General features: G+C 34.7%; 3 protein-coding genes across 8 annotated transcripts; 1 reads left to right on the top strand and 2 right to left on the bottom strand.

The window, feature by feature from the left end:
- Positions 1 to 687: 687 nt before the first annotated feature.
- Positions 688 to 3,746, bottom strand: LOC116336586 (ubiquitin carboxyl-terminal hydrolase nonstop). Of its 4 annotated transcripts, none has more exons than XM_031760515.1 (5): positions 3,662 to 3,746; positions 2,788 to 3,565; positions 2,298 to 2,533; positions 1,148 to 2,209; positions 688 to 1,063 (listed from the first exon to the last, which is right to left on the bottom strand). In XM_031760515.1, the coding sequence occupies exons 2-5, from the start codon at positions 2,902 to 2,904 to the stop codon at positions 1,021 to 1,023; spliced, it is 1,458 nt and encodes a 485-aa protein (XP_031616375.1). In that variant the 5' UTR covers positions 2,905 to 3,565; positions 3,662 to 3,746; the 3' UTR covers positions 688 to 1,020. The 4 variants fall into 4 exon arrangements, with proteins under 4 accessions (XP_031616375.1, XP_031616377.1, XP_031616378.1 ...); XM_031760517.1 differs by lacking the exon at positions 3,662 to 3,746 and having other exon boundaries at positions 2,788 to 3,252; positions 3,360 to 3,612; XM_031760518.1 differs by lacking the exon at positions 3,662 to 3,746 and having other exon boundaries at positions 2,788 to 3,252; positions 3,370 to 3,612.
- A 2,812-nt stretch (positions 3,747 to 6,558) lies between these two features.
- On the top strand, positions 6,559 to 15,596 carry LOC116336713 (transcriptional regulator ATRX homolog). 3 transcript variants are annotated; one of them, XM_031760775.1, is made up of 18 exons: positions 7,425 to 7,794; positions 7,885 to 9,125; positions 9,359 to 9,451; positions 9,624 to 9,803; positions 10,251 to 10,483; positions 10,639 to 10,837; positions 10,917 to 11,154; positions 11,251 to 11,431; positions 11,520 to 11,788; positions 11,927 to 12,228; positions 12,285 to 12,657; positions 12,740 to 13,118; positions 13,184 to 13,283; positions 13,372 to 13,819; positions 13,898 to 14,073; positions 14,151 to 14,242; positions 14,339 to 14,387; positions 14,474 to 15,596. In XM_031760775.1, exons 2-18 carry the CDS (start codon positions 8,340 to 8,342, stop codon positions 14,588 to 14,590), a joined length of 4,215 nt encoding a protein of 1,404 aa, XP_031616635.1. In that variant the 5' UTR covers positions 7,425 to 7,794; positions 7,885 to 8,339; the 3' UTR covers positions 14,591 to 15,596. The 3 variants fall into 3 exon arrangements, 2 of the variants coding, with proteins under 2 accessions (XP_031616636.1, XP_031616635.1); XR_004200728.1 differs by lacking the exon at positions 7,425 to 7,794 and having other exon boundaries at positions 7,816 to 9,125; positions 14,474 to 15,075; positions 15,164 to 15,596; XM_031760776.1 differs by lacking the exons at positions 7,425 to 7,794; positions 7,885 to 9,125 and adding an exon at positions 6,559 to 6,742.
- A 748-nt stretch (positions 15,597 to 16,344) lies between these two features.
- On the bottom strand, positions 16,345 to 20,312 carry LOC116336714. Its single transcript, XM_031760777.1, has 5 exons — positions 19,244 to 20,312; positions 19,046 to 19,162; positions 17,505 to 17,563; positions 17,286 to 17,429; positions 16,345 to 17,190 (listed from the first exon to the last, which is right to left on the bottom strand). Exons 1-5 carry the CDS (start codon positions 19,854 to 19,856, stop codon positions 17,116 to 17,118), a joined length of 1,008 nt encoding a protein of 335 aa, XP_031616637.1. The 5' UTR covers positions 19,857 to 20,312; the 3' UTR covers positions 16,345 to 17,115.
- Positions 20,313 to 20,492: the final 180 nt, after the last annotated feature.

Below are 20,492 nucleotides of genomic sequence, written 5' to 3'. Positions count from 1 at the left end.
ATACTTGAACGAGATAAGTATTGGTTTTGGCATAATAGTTTCAAATCAATATCACTTAGAAAGACCATTCATGATGACAATGATAAAAAATACCGACCTCTTTTCATTGAAATTAATTACTCGTGCACCACAAGCATCAGAAAAGGAAGACATTGTCCATCCAGAACATTTTTTTAAATTTGATGCGTCGAAATTAAGTGCAATAAAAACGAGTTTTGAAATGAAGAAAAAGTTAATGGTAAACAATTTATTTGAAAAAAAAAAAAAATAAATAAATAAGTATGAAAAAAAAATTTCTTCGTTCATGTAACATACATATGCATGCAATGGGTGCAATTTCGTAGTTAAAAAAATCATAAATGTATTACTATTATTTAATTGTTTTATTGTTAAAAAGTAATGAATGATGCGCTGCAAATGCGGCCAAGAATTGTTCATATAGAAATTCGGTGAAAACCACGTCAAAAACTCGCTACATGTAGTTTCCTTAACATTTTTTTTTCTTTCTCGTTCTCTCATTCTCCCCATTCTCTCTCTCTCCCTCTCTAAATATTTTTTATTAAATGCTCTTTAAATCAATATTTTTTTCTATTTCTCTTTCTCGTTTAATTTTTCATTTGTATCTATTGGTTAATGAATGTATTGTTCTATTGCGTTTCACTTCGCAAAATAACTGTAGACATCATATCGTGGTATTATATGTTTATTTTCTCAAATGGTTGTGGCTTTGCTATCAGTCAGTTAGCAGCGGAAGAATTGTCGTCGATGAAATAGATAAATTAGCTAAAATACATAGGAATTTTTGCAGTAGTATATTGTTGTGGTTTTTGCTGTTTTGATAGTTGTTGTTACGATGACAAATGAATAAACAGAAGAACGTTTAAGGGACGATAAAATAGATAAAACAAATGAAAAAAAGAAGAATAAAAAAGAAGAGTGCTCCGAATTTGACCAAGCGCCAACTCAACTCTGTTTGTCTGTCTGTCTGTCTGTCTCTCTCTCTTTCTTTTTCTACGAAGTTCACTCGAACTCCAGAATTTTCTTGTGATAAAACAACATGTATCTGAAAATAAAGTTCGAACGATTGAAATTAATAAAATGTTGTGTGCATATGAAATACAATGATGAATTTAAAATATTTGCTCACCCTTCACTATCTAATACTTGTTTCAATGTTGCCAACGTAATAATATGATCATCACATTTAACCCAAACATCTTTGTGATGTCGAACGTAGGCCGTATAATGGCCAATATCAAGCGAACCGATATGATTAATAACCGCATACAATGAATATCGACAATCACCGCTTCGATCATCAATCCGTTGTGCCATAAATGGTGTCATATCCAATTCGGACGGAAATGAAATGAATGTGGAAATTTTTTTATTCACTGAACTGGAATGTTCGAAACGTTTTAAATGAAAACTGGCCACAATTGGTAGTGTACGCATTGATAATTGTTTCGTTGATTCTTGATACGTTTTGCACGACGAGCATTTAATTTTTGCACTTGAACCCAAATGTTCGGCACGTGTGAATCGTTCAAGACAATCGATTAGTGATTTTGGTGGGCCACATCCCTGTTCTTCGCCCAAATCAAGTGATATATCCCAAAATGGATCAATGGTTGTCGATACACCTTGACAAGATTGGCACACCACATCGCTTTGTAATCGACCCGTAAATATTTGATCGATGATACAACTACATTTTGTTGGATTATTTGTAGCCAATCCATCACGTTTGTCTTTCTCTTTTTCGCTGACAGTTTGTGCATTTTTACAATGATGATGCAGTATATCAAGTGTGGCAATAAAAAATTCATGCGCATCTTGTTGCTCATAGCCGGCTAAATGACGTGCATGATTCCATATTAAATGTAATAAACGATGCAATGAAATTGGTCCTTTGTTGCCCGAATAAAATTCTTGAAATAGACGCGATATTTCGCACACCAGACATCGGGCCGACATTTTTGGTGAACATTCATGACGTTCCGATATAAAATAACGATGAAGTAATGGAGTATGAATGAGCGCTTGAAAAATACAATTCATGAAACATGTCGAGCCCAAATTTAGTAATCCACGCAAACCGATCGTTGTCAATGAGCTCACATGTCGTCGACGTGGATATTGTAACAGTGCATCGATGCTATTGCTAGTTGTTGTCCATGGTCGCCATGAAATGCTCTTATTTAAACTCCTATTTTGTTTTGTTGATCAACCATGAAAAGATATGGATTTAATTATCAAAAGACCAAAATATTAATCAAAACATTGCATTCAAATACCTGGCTTCTTTTCGCAAATGTTTTTCGGCCATTGCATAACATTCATGATCGTATACAAAGTCTCTGCACGCATGACAATATATCATACCATAACATAGTTCAAGTGCAATATTGTGTCGTTTTGTCTCCAAATGATCCATTATGTGTGAGCCTTTGCAACCGAAATATATACAGTGTAAGCATGAATAGAGCTGAGGACCAGAGCCGCCGCATGTGTGGCACACGCATAGCATCGCCTAAGAAAATGAAAAGTGAAAAAAAAAACGTTCATTGACACATATCTCGACCTCATTGAGAAAAACACACTTGGCGACTATGCTCGATAATAATTGATCTTGATAAGATTGTTTCGTTTTGTGAGGGCATATGAATTAAAAATTCGAGTAATTCAAGTGCGACTCTGTCTTTGAATTATTTTTTTTCAGGCACTCAGTATTACTTCCTCACATTCATTCTTGTATTCGAATAGTTGCGATCCATGTAAACTTACCTTTTGTCGTCGAGCCTCTTGTGATATGCTGGAACTAAATATCCCGTGAATGACATTGAAAGCATTTGGTCCTAGTTCTTTGATATACTCGCTAAAATGTTCGCACGAAGCGTTCATAATTTCTCCGTATCTGGTGTGTCTGGTTTTGAATTTTCTTCGATTTTTATTTGCCTCACAATATATGTCTTTCAATCGAAATTTTAATGTGATTCTTAGAACTAATTTGTCGTTTTGGTTGCTTCGTTTTCGATGTCCTCGTTCATTCAATTCACCTTGTTGTTCAAAAAAGCGAACAAAAAGGCGATGGATGATATTTTCTCTCTCCAAAATCAGCGTTTAGTATGCTTTGATCAGTTCAGTTCTTTGGTGGACCTTTCCTTTTATCGTGTCGGAAAAAAATGTTTTTTTTTTATACTCATTCGTCCCTTTTTCGTAGACAACACACATATACACTCAATTCACACACTTTTTAGTTTCCGTCGTCGCAAAGAGAAGAAAAAAAGTTATTTTGCTGGTTTTTCGCTCATATGTATACGAAATACATAGAAAATAAAGTAAGAAATAATATGTACTCAGATGAACCTTTTGCTCGCTGTCTCTCTTTCTCTCTGTCGCTCTGTGTACGGAATGGAATATACACAAATTGATTTTTTTTCTCTCGGATACTCTCTTTTTTGTGTTCTCTTTCGTCTTTGTTCTTCTACGGTTTGCTGTTAATGGTACTGCTCTTTTTTTCTTCTGTCTTTCATTCCACACAACTTACTTCTGGTGATGATGTCTTCACGCGAGAGACAAAGTGAGTGAGTGAGTAAGTGAGTGAACGCAATGTACTATACGAACATTGACAGATGAACAATTTTTCAAACATACGAACCCGAACAATATGACAGAGATAGATGATAGAGAATAAAATGTCGAAAGAATGAAACGCACAACAATCCATTGAAAATTCACGCATTCAACAGTAACATCAACGACCTTCGTTGTATGTATGTGTGTAACGATCTATGTGTATAAGCTAATCGGCGGCACTCAGCTGTTTTGCCTAAACGCATTGTAATTCATTTACTCAAACACGATTGACATTACATGCGTTCATCTGTGTTTGTGAGAGCACTATGCTCACTTCGATTTTAGACGTCACATTCATAGTAGCGCGTTTGACTTCGGCATTCAATGAACATATTTTGCTTACATTACAATACATACACACTCACTCACTTACTCTCCGAAACCACGAACGGAACACAACAATTTCGTGAAATAACCTGCACACAAGAAAAAGACAAAATGTCGACAATACCGAAGCACCATTGCGATGAATGCCATTCATTCACGCGTTCAGTTTTAAAATTGATATTTTTTTAAATGCTAATTACAACAAACCGATTTCAAACAAGTACTTTTTTATTTTAAAATTTTAATTCTTTTTTTACATACTTTCTTTTTTTTACATACTTTCTTTTTTTGCCGCTACCATTTTCGTGTGCCAACTCACGCACGATTGTCACAAATTTCAAATTGAACAGAGACTTTTTTCAATATTTCCCAGGCAATGTTATACGAGGGTAGCTCCTTAATTATTGAGAAAAATTATGAAAATGCATTGAACAATTTCTGAAAATGACTTTATTGCTTTTCAAAATATTCGCCATGATGATCGATACACTTTTGCATTCGATGAAACCATTTGTCGTAGCAGTTATGCCACTCCGAAAGAGATATCTCCAAAACGTGTGTTTTGAACGCATTAACTGCTTCTTGTGGTGTTGAAAATCGTTCACCACGTAGTTTATTCTTCACGCTCGGGAATAAAAAGAAATCGTTGGGTGCCAAGTCAGGACTGTACGGCGGATGACCTATCAATTCGATGTTTTGAGTGGTCAAATATTCAGTTGTTTGATGAGATGTGTGAGAGCTCGCATTATCGTGATGAAGAATTATTTTGCGATGGCGGTTGTTTTTTCTTATTTCACCAAACACTTCGGGCAAACAAATGGTGGTATACCAATCAGAATTGACGGTCTTACGATCCTCTAGTGGAACTGTTGCCACATGACCATTTCTCTCGAAAAAACAGGCGACCATTTGCTTCGAAGTGCTTCTTGCTCGAACAACTTTTGTTGGGTTATCTTCACTTTGGAACACCCATACAGTTGACTGCTGTTTACTTTCGGGCTCATATCCATAGATCCATGATTCGACACATGTGACGATATTATAAATGTCTTTTGATGCACCTCGATTGTATTTGTTGAGCATTTCTTTACACCAATTCACACGAGCTGATCATCGGTCAATTTATGTGGGATCCAACGCGAGCAAATCTTTTTCACGGCTAAATGTTCATGTAAAATTGTATGTATGCTGTGGGTTGAAATGCCTAGGGATGCCTCAATCTCACGGTATGTCACATGACGATCTTCGATTATTAGTTCACGCACTGCATCGATAGTTTCTGGCACAGCAACCGATTTTGGACGACCTTCATGGGGCTCGTCTTTGAGCGAACAACGACCATGATTGAATTCTATAAACCAGCGATATACAGTGGCCTGAGATGGTGCTTCATCGCCATATAAAATTTTAAGTTCATTGACACACTGTTGTTTAGATAATCCTCGTCGAAAGTTGTGATAAATAATTGCACGAAAATTTTCTTTCGTTAATTTCATTTTTTGGCTGAGACGGAATTTACATGTCACTGTAAACAATACAAATAGCGGTCGTATGACAAAACCATCTGAGGACGTTCGTGCTAAAAAAATGTCAAACTTTACGAATATGACAATGGTTTGCATCCAGCAACACCAAATGTTGCCAATTCTCAATAATTAAGGAGCTACGTACAAAATGTGAGTTTGACAGCAAGTTATTATTTGAATAATAAGAGTTTCACATAAGTTCATGAATGAAAAATAAGATCGAAAGATTAAGAAAATCGAGAAGTTTGAAAAGTATCATATTTGGAATCGAATATTACGAATAAGTTCTATTGCTTTAGAAAATAGATTGGAAGAGACATGCACAAAAGAATAATGCCGCGTCCGAAGAGGAAAAAAATCAAATAGCATTTACTGCAAATAGCAATCTTGATTCGAAATAATTTAAAGCACAGCCTAAAAATGCGTCAGTTCAAATCAATTCCAGTTATTCTTTTATTAAAAATGCAAAGAAAACCATTTTTCACTAAAAAGATTTCTTCATTGAAGAGATGTAAACAATAGTGCCGAACTACTTGACATTTGGAATGGCTTGTTGTGCGTGTGTATATGTGTGAATATTTGCTTGGTTTTCGAATTTCCAGTTTAATCAAATTGGTGAGAGGGGAGCATTGTTTGACATAACTCGAAAATTGTTACCGAAGTTCGAATTCGATTGCAAGTGCCACAGCTGATCTCGAAAATGTACAGCGTACACGAAAAATGTTTACGAAATTGGAATTGGCCGTTCGGTTCGGAAAATTTTGTGCTCATGTAATCCGTAATAGTGCGGCAAATGTAAATGATATCCGAATGCAGTTGACTACATATATTCAATTGATTGGCAATTTTTCATAAATTCCCTGGAATAATGTCAATTGTCATTCAGTAAATTGTCCAACAAAATTGACTTGCGTCAACACATTCATTCTCCATATTCGAATTTCATTCGGGCTTGTGTCTTTTTTTTTCATTTGGTTTTTTCCTGTATGTCACTTTTTTTTTGTTCTCGTTTTTATTCGCTGTGGTTTTTTTTTCTGCTGCCATTGCTTCTTCTGTACTATGTTGTGAAATGTATATGCGATAGAAAAGAGCCATGACCAAAGTGAAAAGCTAAATGCTGCGTTAGTATGCACTTCGCATAGCGACTGAAACAGGCTAGTGTCAAACATAAGGAAAAATAAAAATTCATTAGAAAATTACATTTTGAGAAATACTTGAACGCTGCACTCGACGGAATTTCAGGCCGAGTTGTAAGTAGAGAAAACTTATTTCGTGAAAAACGTCGGAATTCATTATTTTCATCCAAAATAAAAAAAAATTGTTTTTTAAATTTTAAATGAGAGAGAAAGAGAAGTGAAGGAGTTTAGCCAACGTGATGTTGGAATTATAATTTTGTGGACGTTTTTCGTAATGAAGATTGTATGGAAATGGCTTGAGTTTTCAAAAGCTGATGTTGTGTATGTGTGGTGCATTTTTTCTGTGCTATTCTGTTCATTGTTCATTTAATTTTCATTGTTTTTATTTATGTGTCGATTTTTAACTTACGAATGTACGAACGACAACTAACTTCACTAAATATGTATGTATGCTGGCTGTGTTAGTTTTTTTTTGTTGCTCTCATCTTCTTTTCGAATATGCTTTTTGCTGCTGTATTCTTTTGCTCTTTTTTGCTCTTTCTCTCTTCACGTACGTGTGTTAGTTCGGTTGCTATACGCCACACACAAAACGACTTTTCGAATTCTACGTTGCGTCAGAGTAGTAGTGTTGGCTCTTAAACTGTGAACGAACATTCAAACATTGTGCAATGGCTATCGATGAATGTCGTGAGCACGAATGGGATAGAAATAGAAAACAAAAAAACGACATTCAAAACTGTGTGCATCGGTACGTGTATATGGAATGGTGAGGCATACCATTTTCTATGATGAAGCACATATACACCGTGGTTGTGCTGCCGCTGCTGCTGTCTTCTCATATATTCGAAAATTCATCTGAAAGATTCAGACATTTTCGTTTGTCGTCGTTCTCTTCGAATTCGATTTGTGATAAATCCAAAAAAGATTTTATTTTTTGATTTTCTTTTTCCAGTTTTAAAATTCGTTAACAATCCATCATCCGGTCCGAATTGAGTGTTGTACATAAAGTCTGTGAAATGAATTCAAGTGGTCAATTGAAATCGGTGAATTAATCGCGATTGTCGTCTTCTTTATTTAAAAAAAAGCCCAGCAAACATTGAATTCAGCATTAGAGATCTCGAAACAAACACCGTTTTGTTTAACATCTTCTATTTCTTGTATATTGTGTAAGACATTGTTTTGCATTAGATACCTTTATAACTTTCGTTTTATAGTAAACTCAATTTTTTGTTAAATTGTTGGTTTTTTGTTGTTAGAAAAATCATATCTATTTCAACGGCACATAAATAGGGAAAAAACCGTACATTTGAATGTGTGAAACGATTTTTTTGTTATTGCGATACTGAATAATACAAAAACGAAGTAAAGCTGAATGCCAAAATAAAAGAGAGTGTGTGTGAAAGAGATAGAGAGGTAAAAAAATAGGTACGCTGAAATGACTGTCAAATAGAGAGCTGGAGACGATACGAAATATATATGAAAGGTAGACAGTTAGATTGGAGAAAAAAATATGTCAAGTTTCTGTGTATTCGCTTTTGACAGAAGCTAGTTTATATGTGCAGCTGAAAAAAAAGCATCCAGTGTTTAAAATTGCGCCAAATAAAACGTGTCATATAGCGTCAAATAGATATATAAACACACCACGATTAGGAAATAATCGAACGGGATTTATTTTAGATATACACAAAAAAAATCGAAGCAAAGAACAAAAATGGATAGCGATAGCGATGATGGTGCGACTATTAGAAAAAAATCACATCGAAATCGACGCCTTGAAAGTAATATTACCTCAAGTGATGATGATTCCAATGCAAGTACCGTACCAGTTGATTTTGATGCACTCAAAAATGATACAACGTCCATGATCATTGACGAAGCTCATGATGCTGATGTAGCATCAGCCACCGAAGAAATAGATACAGGCGATCCATTGTTACTGCCATCAAATGTTGAAGCAAATCAAATGCCGCACGATGAATCAAATGAGATTGAAACAAATGCAGAAGCGGATTGTGATGTTCAAAATGTGATAATCAATAATGAAAATGAAGTTGAAAACACAGTAGGCCGCATCAAATTAGTACCGTTAACACAGTTGTTAACACAAAACGATGAACAGCAGGATAAATCAAAAAAACCAATCGAGCTGAGCTCAGACAACAGCAGCAGCAGCAGCAGCAGCAGCGATGAATTGTTGTCAAGACTCGCGAAGCCAAAAAGTTCAAAGAAACGATTTTCAAAAACTCGACATACCAAACGAAATACAAATCAGAGCACCGAAGATGAATCGGACAACGACTCAGTTTCAAGTCAAAATCACAAATCCAAAGCACATAAATCAAAACCAAATGAAAAACATGATTTGTATTCGTCAAAAATTCAATTAGTTAAATTACCCGTAAATTTGGAACCCTTGCTCAAACGATACGATCTTAGCGAAATTCGTGACAACGATCAAACGGTTATTGTGTCAAGAGTTAAAACGCATCGTAATGAGGTACACACACAACACATAAACAAAACATTTCTTTCATTTTTTTTTTTTTTTTATCTGAAAAAAAAAAAATATATTTTTTTTTTTTTCGCCCCAAAAAAAATCAAAACTTTTATTTTTTTTTTCTGCAACAAACGACAATATATACAACACACATGATTGCATCTTGTTTCTATTTTCTTTATTCTTCAAATGATACAAAATCATCATCGATATGTTCCGTTATATTCTTGTAGAAAAAATCGAATTTTAAACACGCATTGAATGATGGAAGCGACGATACCAGCGACAACGCCAATAAATTGAAAAGAAATCAAACAAAGAAACAGGTAAACACAAATGAATGCGAATTATTCACGTTGCATTTTTTATTGCATTGAGATAAGAGAGAATAGCTCTGCGCTCGTGTTGCGTTTGTGCAATATTTTATGCAAATACCTCAACAACCGATGAAAAAAAAAGTCGAAACAAAAATGATGTGTATTGTTCGTGTTGTTTTAGAAGCAAAACGATGATTGTATGCCAACCACTTCGAAGAACTCGAAGAACTCTAACAAAGAAAAGAGATCGCAACGAATTCAAAAACAAAAACCATTGCACTACAATATTTCATCTGACAGCGACGACACCAACAACAGCAACAGCAACAGCAACAACAACAACGACGACGATTACGTTTCAGTAAGCATTTATATAAATATAAACACATTCATAAAATCCAAATATTTATGTGCCAAAGCGTAGTGAGAGAAAAAAAAAATCAGGAATCGATTGGTTCAATTGGTTCAAACATTCGAGCATAAGCATAAACTATAATGTGTGTGCATGTGAATATGTATGTATGTGGATGTATATTGGAAAGCAGGCGAAATTCTCCCCGATATATATACAATACCGTTTCTTTGAGAAAAAAAAAATGAAATTCAGTGGAAATCATATTATTTTCGTTCTTCTGATGCAACCACGTGCTGGTCTGCGTTTAAGATATCACACATTTACAGTATCGTCAATCAAGCCAGAACTAAATATGAATAAATTTGTAGTTTTCATATTTTATTTTTAAATTTTGCTTTTAAAAATGTTTATCGGAATACTAATTTTGATTTAATTTTTGTTAATAATCTATAGGACGACGACGACTACGACGACGACGACATCAATAAGAAAAAAATGCGGAAAAAGAACGTTCCAAAATCGTCAAATGATGTCACCGACTCGACTGACGCCTCGACAAATTCAGAGGATGACATCGAGGAAAGTGAGAAGAGCAGCGAAAGTGAACCAAACATTCGAAGCAAAAGAAAACGCCAAATTACAAAAAAGAGTAGCGAAGATGACGATGACGACGATTATCCAAAACCGTAAGTTTGAACGCATTTTATACAGATACATTCCATTTCGCAATCAATGAATTCCTGGAATTTCAACAAAAGCAATTAGTTTCTTTTTAACATTTTCCTCATGACTATGAACATAAAACCATATTTAAAAAAAAATGTTTATTCATTTAAAATAGTGCAAAGCACAAACGTCGCAAGCGAATCAAAAATAATTCGAGCAGTAGCGATGATGACGGGGACAAGGGCACGCCGAAGAAGCATGGTCGAAAGAATATTCGCAAGATGATACGAAGTGCCGATTTGGAAGAGGAAACAAAAGAGGCTGCCAAACGTGAGGCCGAGCGTAAAAAGCGTATTGAAGACAGACAGAAATTGGTTAGTTTAAAAATTAATTCGTAAGCAAAGACAAAGCAATTCAATTAAATGTGTGAATGTTATGTTTTATTCTTCACAGTATAATGAAATGTACGATAACAAATTGGAAGAAATCAGTGAGCTTGATAAATTGGTGTTGGATTTTGATACTGATACAAAGCAAGAATTGATTTCGGTTGATAAGAAATTGGTGAAAAAATTAAAACCGCACCAGGGCCAAGGTATCAAATTCATGTGGGATGCTTGTTTTGAAACGCTTGAAAAACTCAATGAGAACCATGGCGGTGGCTGTATCCTTGCCCACTGTATGGGCTTAGGTGAGTTTGACTTTGGAAAATATTTTCGCGATACTTACTTCACTGATGCTGATTCAAACAAACAAAAAAAAAATCCGATTTTCTTCATAATTGTAGGTAAAACATTACAAGTTGTAACATTGGTGCACACACTATTGACACACAGTGATAAAACGAACGTTGAAAAGGTGTTAATCATTTGTCCTGTGAGCACAGTTCTGAACTGGGTGAACGAATTTAAAATTTGGCTACGTCACTGCAGTCAAAATCGAAACATTGAAATTTTTGAAATTTCCAAGTAAGCTTTTTTTCTCGAATCATTTAGCTTTAGTCATAAATATCATTCAAATTCAATGTTTTTCTTTTTTTGTGTGACTGACAATTAGATACAAACAAAATGCAGAACGTGCATATCGAATCAGCGAATGGCACAACGATGGTGGTGTACTTATTTTGGGGTACGATATGTTTCGAAATTTATCGAACGAAAGTAATCGAATTCCGAAGAAAGCAAAAACCATCTTTCAAGAAGGTTTAATTCAACCGGGACCAGATTTGGTGGTGTGCGATGAGGGTCATTTATTGAAAAATGCCAAAACATCGTTGAGCAAAGCGGTGAATCGTATTCGAACATTGCGTCGCATTGTGTTAACTGGTACGCCGCTTCGGGCAAATCACTTAAAAATTACTTATTAATTATTATTGATTGTTTTACGATTATTTTTCGATTAGTTTCCGATTACTTATCGATTATTTTAAATTTTATTCTTTTCTTTTGTGATTCTCTCCTTAGGTACGCCGCTTCAAAATAATCTCAATGAATATTATTGTATGGTGCAATTCGTAAAGCCTAATTTACTTGGTAAATACAACGAGTATTTGAATCGTTTTGTAAATCCAATCACCAATGGTCAATATACCGATTCAACACCGTTTGATATACAAATGATGAAGCGTCGATCGCACATTCTCCACAAATTGCTCGACGGATGCGTACAGAGACGAGATTACTCGGTGCTTGCACCCTTCCTTCCACCAAAACAAGAATACGTGCTTTATATTCGAATGACCAAACTTCAAGTGGATTTGTACAAGGTAACAAATTGATTTGTGCGAACGATTTTGTGAATGAAATATTTATTCGTTTTCAGTATTACATGGCCAATCGACCGGCACAAAATGAATCGGGGAAGACTCGTTCATCGATTTTATTCCAAGACTTCCAAAATCTACAACGAATTTGGACACATCCTCGTGTATTAAGATACAACAGTGATCGCTATGAACAAATGGCGCAAAAGAAAAAATTCATGGCAAGTGATGATGAAGAGGGTTCGCTGAAGGACTTCATCGATGACGATGACGACGATTCCGATTTGGATAACAGTACATCCGACTCATCGGACGCATCATCAAATGATTCATCTGTGCAATCGGTTCACTCGGACAAACCGTCGAATAGCAAAAAGTCACAAGCGTCGAATAGCGTAGCTGTGCGCCGAACCAGAGCAACGGCCAAGGACTGTAAGTATAATATAATCAATTTATTTACAATTGAAAACACGAACACTTTATTTTTTTCATCATCATCATCATGGCAAACTAGTTGAGGAAGAGCCAATTGAGCCAATCAAAGAAGAGAATCCAACCGAATGGTGGATGCCATTGTGCCCTGAAGAAGAATTGAATAATATTGAGTATTCGGGAAAATTGATGCTGCTTTTCTCAATACTTGCGGAATGTGAAGCTTGTGGTGACAAATTACTTGTTTTTTCGCAGAGCTTGTTTTCACTCGATGTCATCGAACATTTTTTGGCAATGATCGATGAAAATACACAAAATCCGAATCCAGATGCAAAACTGGGCTCTTTTACCGGCAGTTGGACACGTGGCATTGACTATTTCCGCTTGGATGGATCAACTAACATTGAAACGAGAAATGCCAATTGCATTAGTTTCAACAGCGAAGACAACTCGCAAGCAAGGTCTGTTGTGTTGCATTTGTTATTCACTTTATTCCATATTTATTGGTGACCATTGTGAATTTCAGACTCTTTTTAATTTCGACACGTGCTGGTGGGCTTGGTATTAATTTAGTGGCAGCCAATCGGGTCATTATATTTGATGCATCATGGAATCCATCGCATGATGTGAGTGTCATTAATTATTTTTCTATTTACATCAACACGATTTTATTTAAATTCGATTTACTGATTCATTGATTTGTTTTCCCGTCAGATTCAAAGCATTTTCCGAATATACCGTTTCGGACAAAAGAAACCATGCTACATTTACCGATTCATAGCATTGGGCACAATGGAAGAGAAAATTTATGAGCGTCAAGTCACCAAGTTGGCTATATCAAAGCGTGTCATCGATGAACATCAAATCGATCGACATTATAAAGAGAACGATTTGAATGAATTGTACAACATTGAAAATATCGATCCAGAAGAAGAACGTCCCCAACCGAAATTGCCAAAGGATCGATTGTTTGCTGAACAACTTCACAAATATCCAGATCGAATTTGGAAGTATCACGAACATGATTCATTGCTCGAAAATAAATCGGAAGAAACACTGTCAAAAGAGGAAATCGAAGCTGCGTGGAAAGAATTTGAAGAGGAGAAAAATCGACCAGCTGTTACTGCACAAAGTTTTGTTGGCTATCCAACTTATCAACGAGGTAATTTCTCAGAATTCAAAACCAAAAAAAATTAGTTATGCGCGAATATTGAAATATTTCAATTTTTGAATCATTCAGCCGCCGGCGCTGGTCCAGTTACGTCAAACAATATATTTGGTTTTCGTACGGATATTTTGTTGCAATTGCTAAACATAAAAGCACGCCGCACTTATCCGGGCAACCAAAACATTGCGGAAATAGTTCCTATACTTCTGAAGCACTTGTACGAAACGATGGAAAAGAATGACACATCGGTAAGTTGAACAAAAATGTTCGGATGAATTTTTCTCATGTTATAGCATATTTTTATATGTTTCTGTGATTTGCACAGTTTTATCAAGAGTTGCTGTACATCCAGCAAACGGAAATGGCAGCGCCGTCTCAAGGAAGCTATCTAACGCCTCAAGGTCATATAATGCCCGCGTATGTTATACACTTTTTGTTTTGGTTTTTTATCAACCACACACACACACACACACACACACACACACATACTTATCAATAATGAATAATCTTTAGGTATTCGGGACGTGGTCGACCGCCTTTAAATCCACAACACAGTACGGTTGTAAGTGATTTATATTTTGGATTTGTTCTTCCAGTATATGTATAGTCACAATTTAACATCTTAAAATGTTCTAAATACTTCAACAGCATATGCAACAGCAGCATTTAATTCAGCAGGCACAAAATAGGCTAATGAACATGAATGGAAATCCGGCACGGCAAGCCCCACCTCGTGTATCACCACAAATCATCGAAATCGATTAGATGTGAGCTGTATCAATCATCCCATTCAAATCTTACCCCATCGCCCCCTTCCACGAAGTCGATCAACACTGAGAACACCAACGGCTTTTATTTTCATCGTAATTGAAAAAAAGAAACATGGATCCATAATCGATCTCTCTATTGTTTTCTCTTTGACTCCTCTAAATTGAAAACAGAAAGTTTGTTTAACATATAGACCAATCCCCCATAGAATAATTTTGATTTTTGAACAAAGTAAACAACAACCACACCGTATTTATAATATCATATTGAAAAAAAAACAACAAATTTTGATTCAAATCATCTGTCACTCGATTCGATCGAGATCGCATCACAATGATTTATATTAATTAAATTTAATAAAAAATTAATTTTATGAATATTGTCGGCAAAATATATTTCTTCAAATACTCATTCGGTAATTTAATGCCCTTATTTTGCGCAACAACAAAAAATGCATGGCAAACATCAGCCGCAGCAATTGTGTGAGCATCTTTCAATTTTTTTCGATTCGTTTTTAATTAGACAACAATAAATTTTGTGCACCTTTAATTATATTCTCATTTTAATTAGGCGCAAAAATAATGCCGGAGTGCATACAGACACACACACACACACACACACACACACACACACACACACACACACACACACCAAAATAAGAATCGTTGATTTGTTCGCATTTTCAATGAGTAATACAACAAATTGAAATCAGTACAGGAAATTATACAAATAGTTTATGTCTTCGCCACATACAAGCGAATAAATAAATAGTTACTTTCTTATAAAAAGGAAAGATCTCCAGCGAAGATTTGTGATACGTAAAAAAATGAAGAGAAACGATTTAAAAAGTAAACGGTACTGAGAATAATAATAAGATACAAAAATCTGAAATTTTAAAAATGAAAACAATTTAAACAAAAAATGAAGAAAGAAAAAAATCATTTCAAATTGAATGTAAAACCCGAACATTAAAATTATTCCATCTGAGTTAGATTTATTTCAACTATTATTCTTTGATTGTTAAAAACTTTTGAGAAGAAAAAAAAACTCTAATTTCCCATTTCTTCAGTGAATGTAAAAAAAAACACCATCTATATTATTATTGACTGTCTTTTATTATGTGACACACCCACACACACATAGATAAACAGAATATCATTTATACCGAATGATAAAAAGAAGAACAAAAATTTGATGAAAAAATCATGAACGTAAAAATAAATACATCGGTGGATATCATCACAAAAAAATCAAACACATTTTATTCCAAAATTATTCCAGTTCCAGATCTGTTATAGCATATCACTCTTTCCATATAGTTTTTTAAGTGCCGCATTTGGATCTAAGAAACAGCAGCATTTACAAGAAAAGTGCCCGCGGTGCGTACAACAGCCCACAATTTTGTTGTTTATCATCTCGTCGGGATATTTCCTTTGAAAATTCTAGCCATCCATTTCTTGGAACTGTTTTCTTGAAAGGTAAGCTTGAAATGGTATCTTCCTATTTGCCATTGTTCGTTTCACATAACTCTATTGCAATTGTTTTAGTTTGTTTTGATCGGATCTATTATGTAAGAATTTTTTTACTCAAACTCGAAAACTACAAAAACTAAGAAAAATTTGGACTTATTATGTTCTGTCAAATGTACATATGAAAAAAGCAATAGCCCGTGTCTCCTCCCAAGTTTATTGGGCATTTTTTTCCATCGCAAATTGTATCACCAAATAAATAAATAGACTCATAACATTATCTCACATTCAAATAAGTCAATTTATTTGCTTACATTATTATTCAATTTACATATTCAATTCTAAATTCATTTTCTCAACGGCCGATTTAGACGTAGCAAGCAAATCGTTCGGTGCAATCGAATTGAGGTGTAATTTTAGAGCGAAAGCAAACAATGCAATAAGAATCATTAAGGAAATCACTTACTTGAAGCATTTGCTTGTTACGTTTAAATGCGAAGCCTTTAGATACATGTAAATGTGGTTATACAGAGCCTTCTTTTTTGTCATCATAATAATATTTATTTGTTTTTGTTTGTATTGTTTCGAAAAGTAAAGTTTAATACACTGTTATTGTACATTTAGTTTATGTGTTGTTTTGTTGTTTCTTACTGTTGTAATTTTTTTTTTTTTTGGTAAAATGAATGATTAAATGCTGCTCACTCTCTGATAAATGTGATATAGCTTGTGCGCAGGCATTTATTATATGTATACATATCGTGTCCATAATAATCTGGGCAATTTCATGTTTCATAATAGCTTTTTCTGTTTGTTTAAATATCCTAAAATGCTAAAAATGCTTATAATATAAGAAGGATATATAGAAAGCGGATGCAATATCCAATCTACTTCATTTGTTAACATGAATGCACGTTTTTTTTCAGCGGTTTTCAAATACACCGATGACACATCTCAATAGACTAAGATAGATACGAGAGATTGAAATGAGATTTGTTGAGCGTGTGCTGATTGTGTGTGATTCATAACATTTTTTTTTAATTTAATGTTTATATTTTAATCGTCATCGGACGAATTATTGTAATCATGATTGGCCAGCAATGTAGTATTGACCTCGTGAATTTCATTTTCCTGAACGTAGAAAAGAAAGAATGCGATTGATTTCCGTTTGTTGATAAAATAAAAAAAACTGAAATGGAATGTATGTATAATCATGTCATTCTTACCGTCTTGATTTTAACGCGTTTACGTGTGCAACAGCATCCGCAACAGAATTTGTCGGTCATAACGCAGTACAGGAAAAAGAACAGACAAATGACAAATAGTAAACTTGCCAATATAAATGATGCTGAATGATCTGATGGATTAATCTGTGAATTGAAAATAAAAAAACGGATTTATGAGAAAAGGCAAAAAATCAAAATGGTTACTGTTATTTATTTTACCGGTGATGTCATCGCCCTATAAACGATTGATGGATCGATATACCAATATGGGGCTTTACCTAAGGGGAGAATCAGAAAAGAAAAGAATAAAATTTAAAATAATCGATAAGTAATCGGAAAATAATCGGAAAATAATCGGAAAATAATCGGAAAATAATCGGAAACATATAATGAAAAAATTGCAAAGCAATAACCACAACAACATTAATGTCCAGCAATTGCTTTAAATTGAGATTTGGTAGTTGTAATCGCGATTCTGTGGAAGAGAATAAAAAAAATACTAGCTTACTATAGTACTTCTGGGTCTGCTGGTCACTACCTAGATACATACAATAACAGAAAAACAAACAATGAACATAAATTGCAGTAGATGAAATTAAATGAAAGCAATGAAATTGATTCGAATTGAAACATACCCCCCCGGGAACGACCGCAGATACATTTCTTTAACTTTATGCTAAAGTTAACTTCGGTTGCCGGATAGAATACAATTGCGGACCGGTTCGTAGTTGGGGCAAACTAGAAACTGACCGATACAAATTCGATATTATAAAATTAAATGAAGAAAATGCAATGCAAAAAAAAAAACTTACCGATCCTTTGTATTCATATTTTCCAGGTTCTGACATCGTTTGTGGTCGGTTTGTGAACGATTCCCAGTGTAAGAACGAAAAATGTGTCCATATTCTTCTTATTCATGATTGAACCTGACTTTGTATTGTGTTCAATGAGTTTCTCTTTATCTCAATCTCATTCTACCATGCAGTCAATTTTTGTAAAAAAATTCGAAAATTCTGTTTAATATTGTATTTTAAAATAATACTTACCAAACACTTTTTTTGGAAAAACCGACAAAAATTCAATTCGAGAGAATATTTCACTTTCAATGCACACTGAAAATTTATGCGCAGCAATTTTAGTTCTTACACTGGCAATGGTTCGAAACGATGTGACTTGTTGCCGGCTTGTTGGTTTGAAATGTCACAGTCAAATACACTCTCACACCAACACATTCAAATCGTTTTGTCGTTGACAGTGGCCGATATTGAACAGCGAATGCGTTAGCTACTATGCAAAACATGACAATTGTTACCCGAATGTGATTTCTTGTTGCTGTTAATACAGTTTTCGTTTATCCGTTTGCGTCGCCATGTTTTCGTTGTTGTGACGTTGTTCCGATGCAATGCTACTGTGTGTACAACATTGATTCCTTGTGTGTTGTTCTCTCCACTACTGCTACCAAATCTCAATTTTTCATCAGCAATCTGTTATATGCTGTTGTGACTTTTGTTTCTTTTGTATGTTTTCTCTTACATTCTAATGGTTTCCCAATCATCTATCACTCACTTACTCATCCACACACACACAAACTCTCTTTTTATTACACATAGATTCAATTTCCATCACCTTCATTTAAGAATCTCATACATAATACATATATTACAATTAATGACGATAATCGAAACTAATCGAAAAATAATCGTAAAACAATCAATAATAATTAATAAGTAATTTTTAAGTGATTTGCCCCTTAGCTTTACCATTTGGAGTTGCTGCTGTTGGTGCTGCTGCTATTTTATTCGATTCGTCAATGCCTTGCATGCGGCCACGATGTCGCTCACTTTTTCCGGAAATGTCATTATGTACCCACTCCAATGCTATGCCAAATAAAAATGAAATTATCGATGAAATTAAAAAAAACACATTAATAGAATGAGAGAAAAAAAAAACAAACGTACTGCTTTCATGTTGAACAGGTGCTAAAGTTGTGATGGTGGTGGTGGTAATAGTAAGTGTTGCAAGAGTCGGTGTTACTCTAGTGGTGGCTTTAATTTGTGCGTTCATCGATGTTGATCGTGTCTCTACATTGCCTTCCGAATTCATTGCATCTAATTCCTTGTTATTGCTGTTAACAATTTTATTGATTATAAGATTTTTCCATGCGGGTGCGTACTGTGTGGTAATCTTTTCACTAGAAATCGGTGGATTGGTTATCACTGTTGCTCGATTTGTTCCTGTTCCAGCAGTTGCTGTTAATGATGCCTTATTTGATGACGCCATCATCTTTTTATTCATCAAATCAATGGCATTTCTCTCATGTGCTCCATCATAACCGAGTGCTATCAATTTCTGGCTACTTGCTTTTGCTGTATTCAATGCATCGCTGCTGCCACTGTTCACGTTATTTTGATTTTGATTGTGCGTATCTTTGGTTTGTTGTTTATTATTATTGATTTGTGTATGCACTAAATTCCGTTCAAACCAATTGATATTGTGTTTGTTTATGAAACGTACGACATCATCTTTATTTGATAGTAGTAAACCAGCGATTGCAATGAATGTGATAATCATAAACAATAACGTATAAATTGGTCATCTTCGTTTTCGATGTCGATGGTGTATGCCAAACATTTGTTTGCCATCAACACCATCATGTTGCGGTAAAATTGTGTATTGCAAACTGTTATCACCATGTCGGATTGTTTTATACATTTTTCTTTGTTTTTTTTTTTTTTTGATTTTTCCTTCCTCGATGTGCGCTTAAATTTCGCCTTGATATAGAATTCTAATCTTTTTTCCCACACAAAATGCAAAGAGAACAATTTTTTCGCCTTCTCTACGTTTGGTTTTTATTTAATTTTTTTTGGAAACAGTTTACGAATTTACGTTGTTCTGATGATTGTAGATATTGCAACTAAAAATAAAAGTGCTGTGTGATGCGCAAAAACCCTTTTTTTTCGTTTCAAATATTTTGCACACACTGTGTGGATTTATTTTACGTCTATCGATGACCTGAACTCTGCTCTCTTCGTTGATGAGTGTGAAAAATGCACATACGTAGATTGGTGTTTTGTCGTGTAATAGTATGTAGTTGTGTTGAAGATTTTTCCAGCTGGTGGATAAAAAGTGACGCAAATGTAAAACAAATGTCGCTGGCATATTCCAATACAATGATAAATGAAGCGTACGAGATGCGCATGTCTCAAA

The sequence above is a fragment of the Contarinia nasturtii genome, unplaced genomic scaffold (genome assembly GCF_009176525.2).
Source record: "Contarinia nasturtii isolate CC-2019 unplaced genomic scaffold, AAFC_CNas_1.1 Cnas_scaffold_187, whole genome shotgun sequence".
In the NCBI taxonomy this organism is placed as follows: domain Eukaryota; kingdom Metazoa; phylum Arthropoda; class Insecta; order Diptera; family Cecidomyiidae; genus Contarinia; species Contarinia nasturtii.
Note: the sequence above shows the minus strand (reverse complement) of the source record. Positions and strands in the feature narration are given on the sequence as shown.

Coding starts and splice junctions, on each gene's coding strand:
- LOC116336713 (XM_031760775.1), top strand. CDS start 8,340: ATGGATAGCGATAGCGATGATGGTGCGACTATTAGAAAAAAATCACAT. Junction 10,484..10,638: donor GACGACGATTATCCAAAACC/GTAAGTTTGAAC, acceptor CATTTAAAATAG/TGCAAAGCACAAACGTCGCA. Junction 13,284..13,371: donor CATGGAATCCATCGCATGAT/GTGAGTGTCATT, acceptor TTTTCCCGTCAG/ATTCAAAGCATTTTCCGAAT.
- LOC116336586 (XM_031760515.1), bottom strand. CDS start 2,904: ATGAACGCTTCGTGCGAACATTTTAGCGAGTATATCAAAGAACTAGGA. Junction 2,534..2,787: donor AAGAGGCTCGACGACAAAAG/GTAAGTTTACAT, acceptor TCATTTTCTTAG/GCGATGCTATGCGTGTGCCA. Junction 1,064..1,147: donor CAAGTATTAGATAGTGAAGG/GTGAGCAAATAT, acceptor CTTTATTTTCAG/ATACATGTTGTTTTATCACA.
- LOC116336714 (XM_031760777.1), bottom strand. CDS start 19,856: ATGATTATCACATTCATTGCAATCGCTGGTTTACTACTATCAAATAAA. Junction 17,564..19,045: donor AACAGCAGCAACTCCAAATG/GTAAAGCTAAGG, acceptor TTCTCCCCTTAG/GTAAAGCCCCATATTGGTAT. Junction 17,430..17,504: donor ATAGGGCGATGACATCACCG/GTAAAATAAATA, acceptor TTCAATTCACAG/ATTAATCCATCAGATCATTC.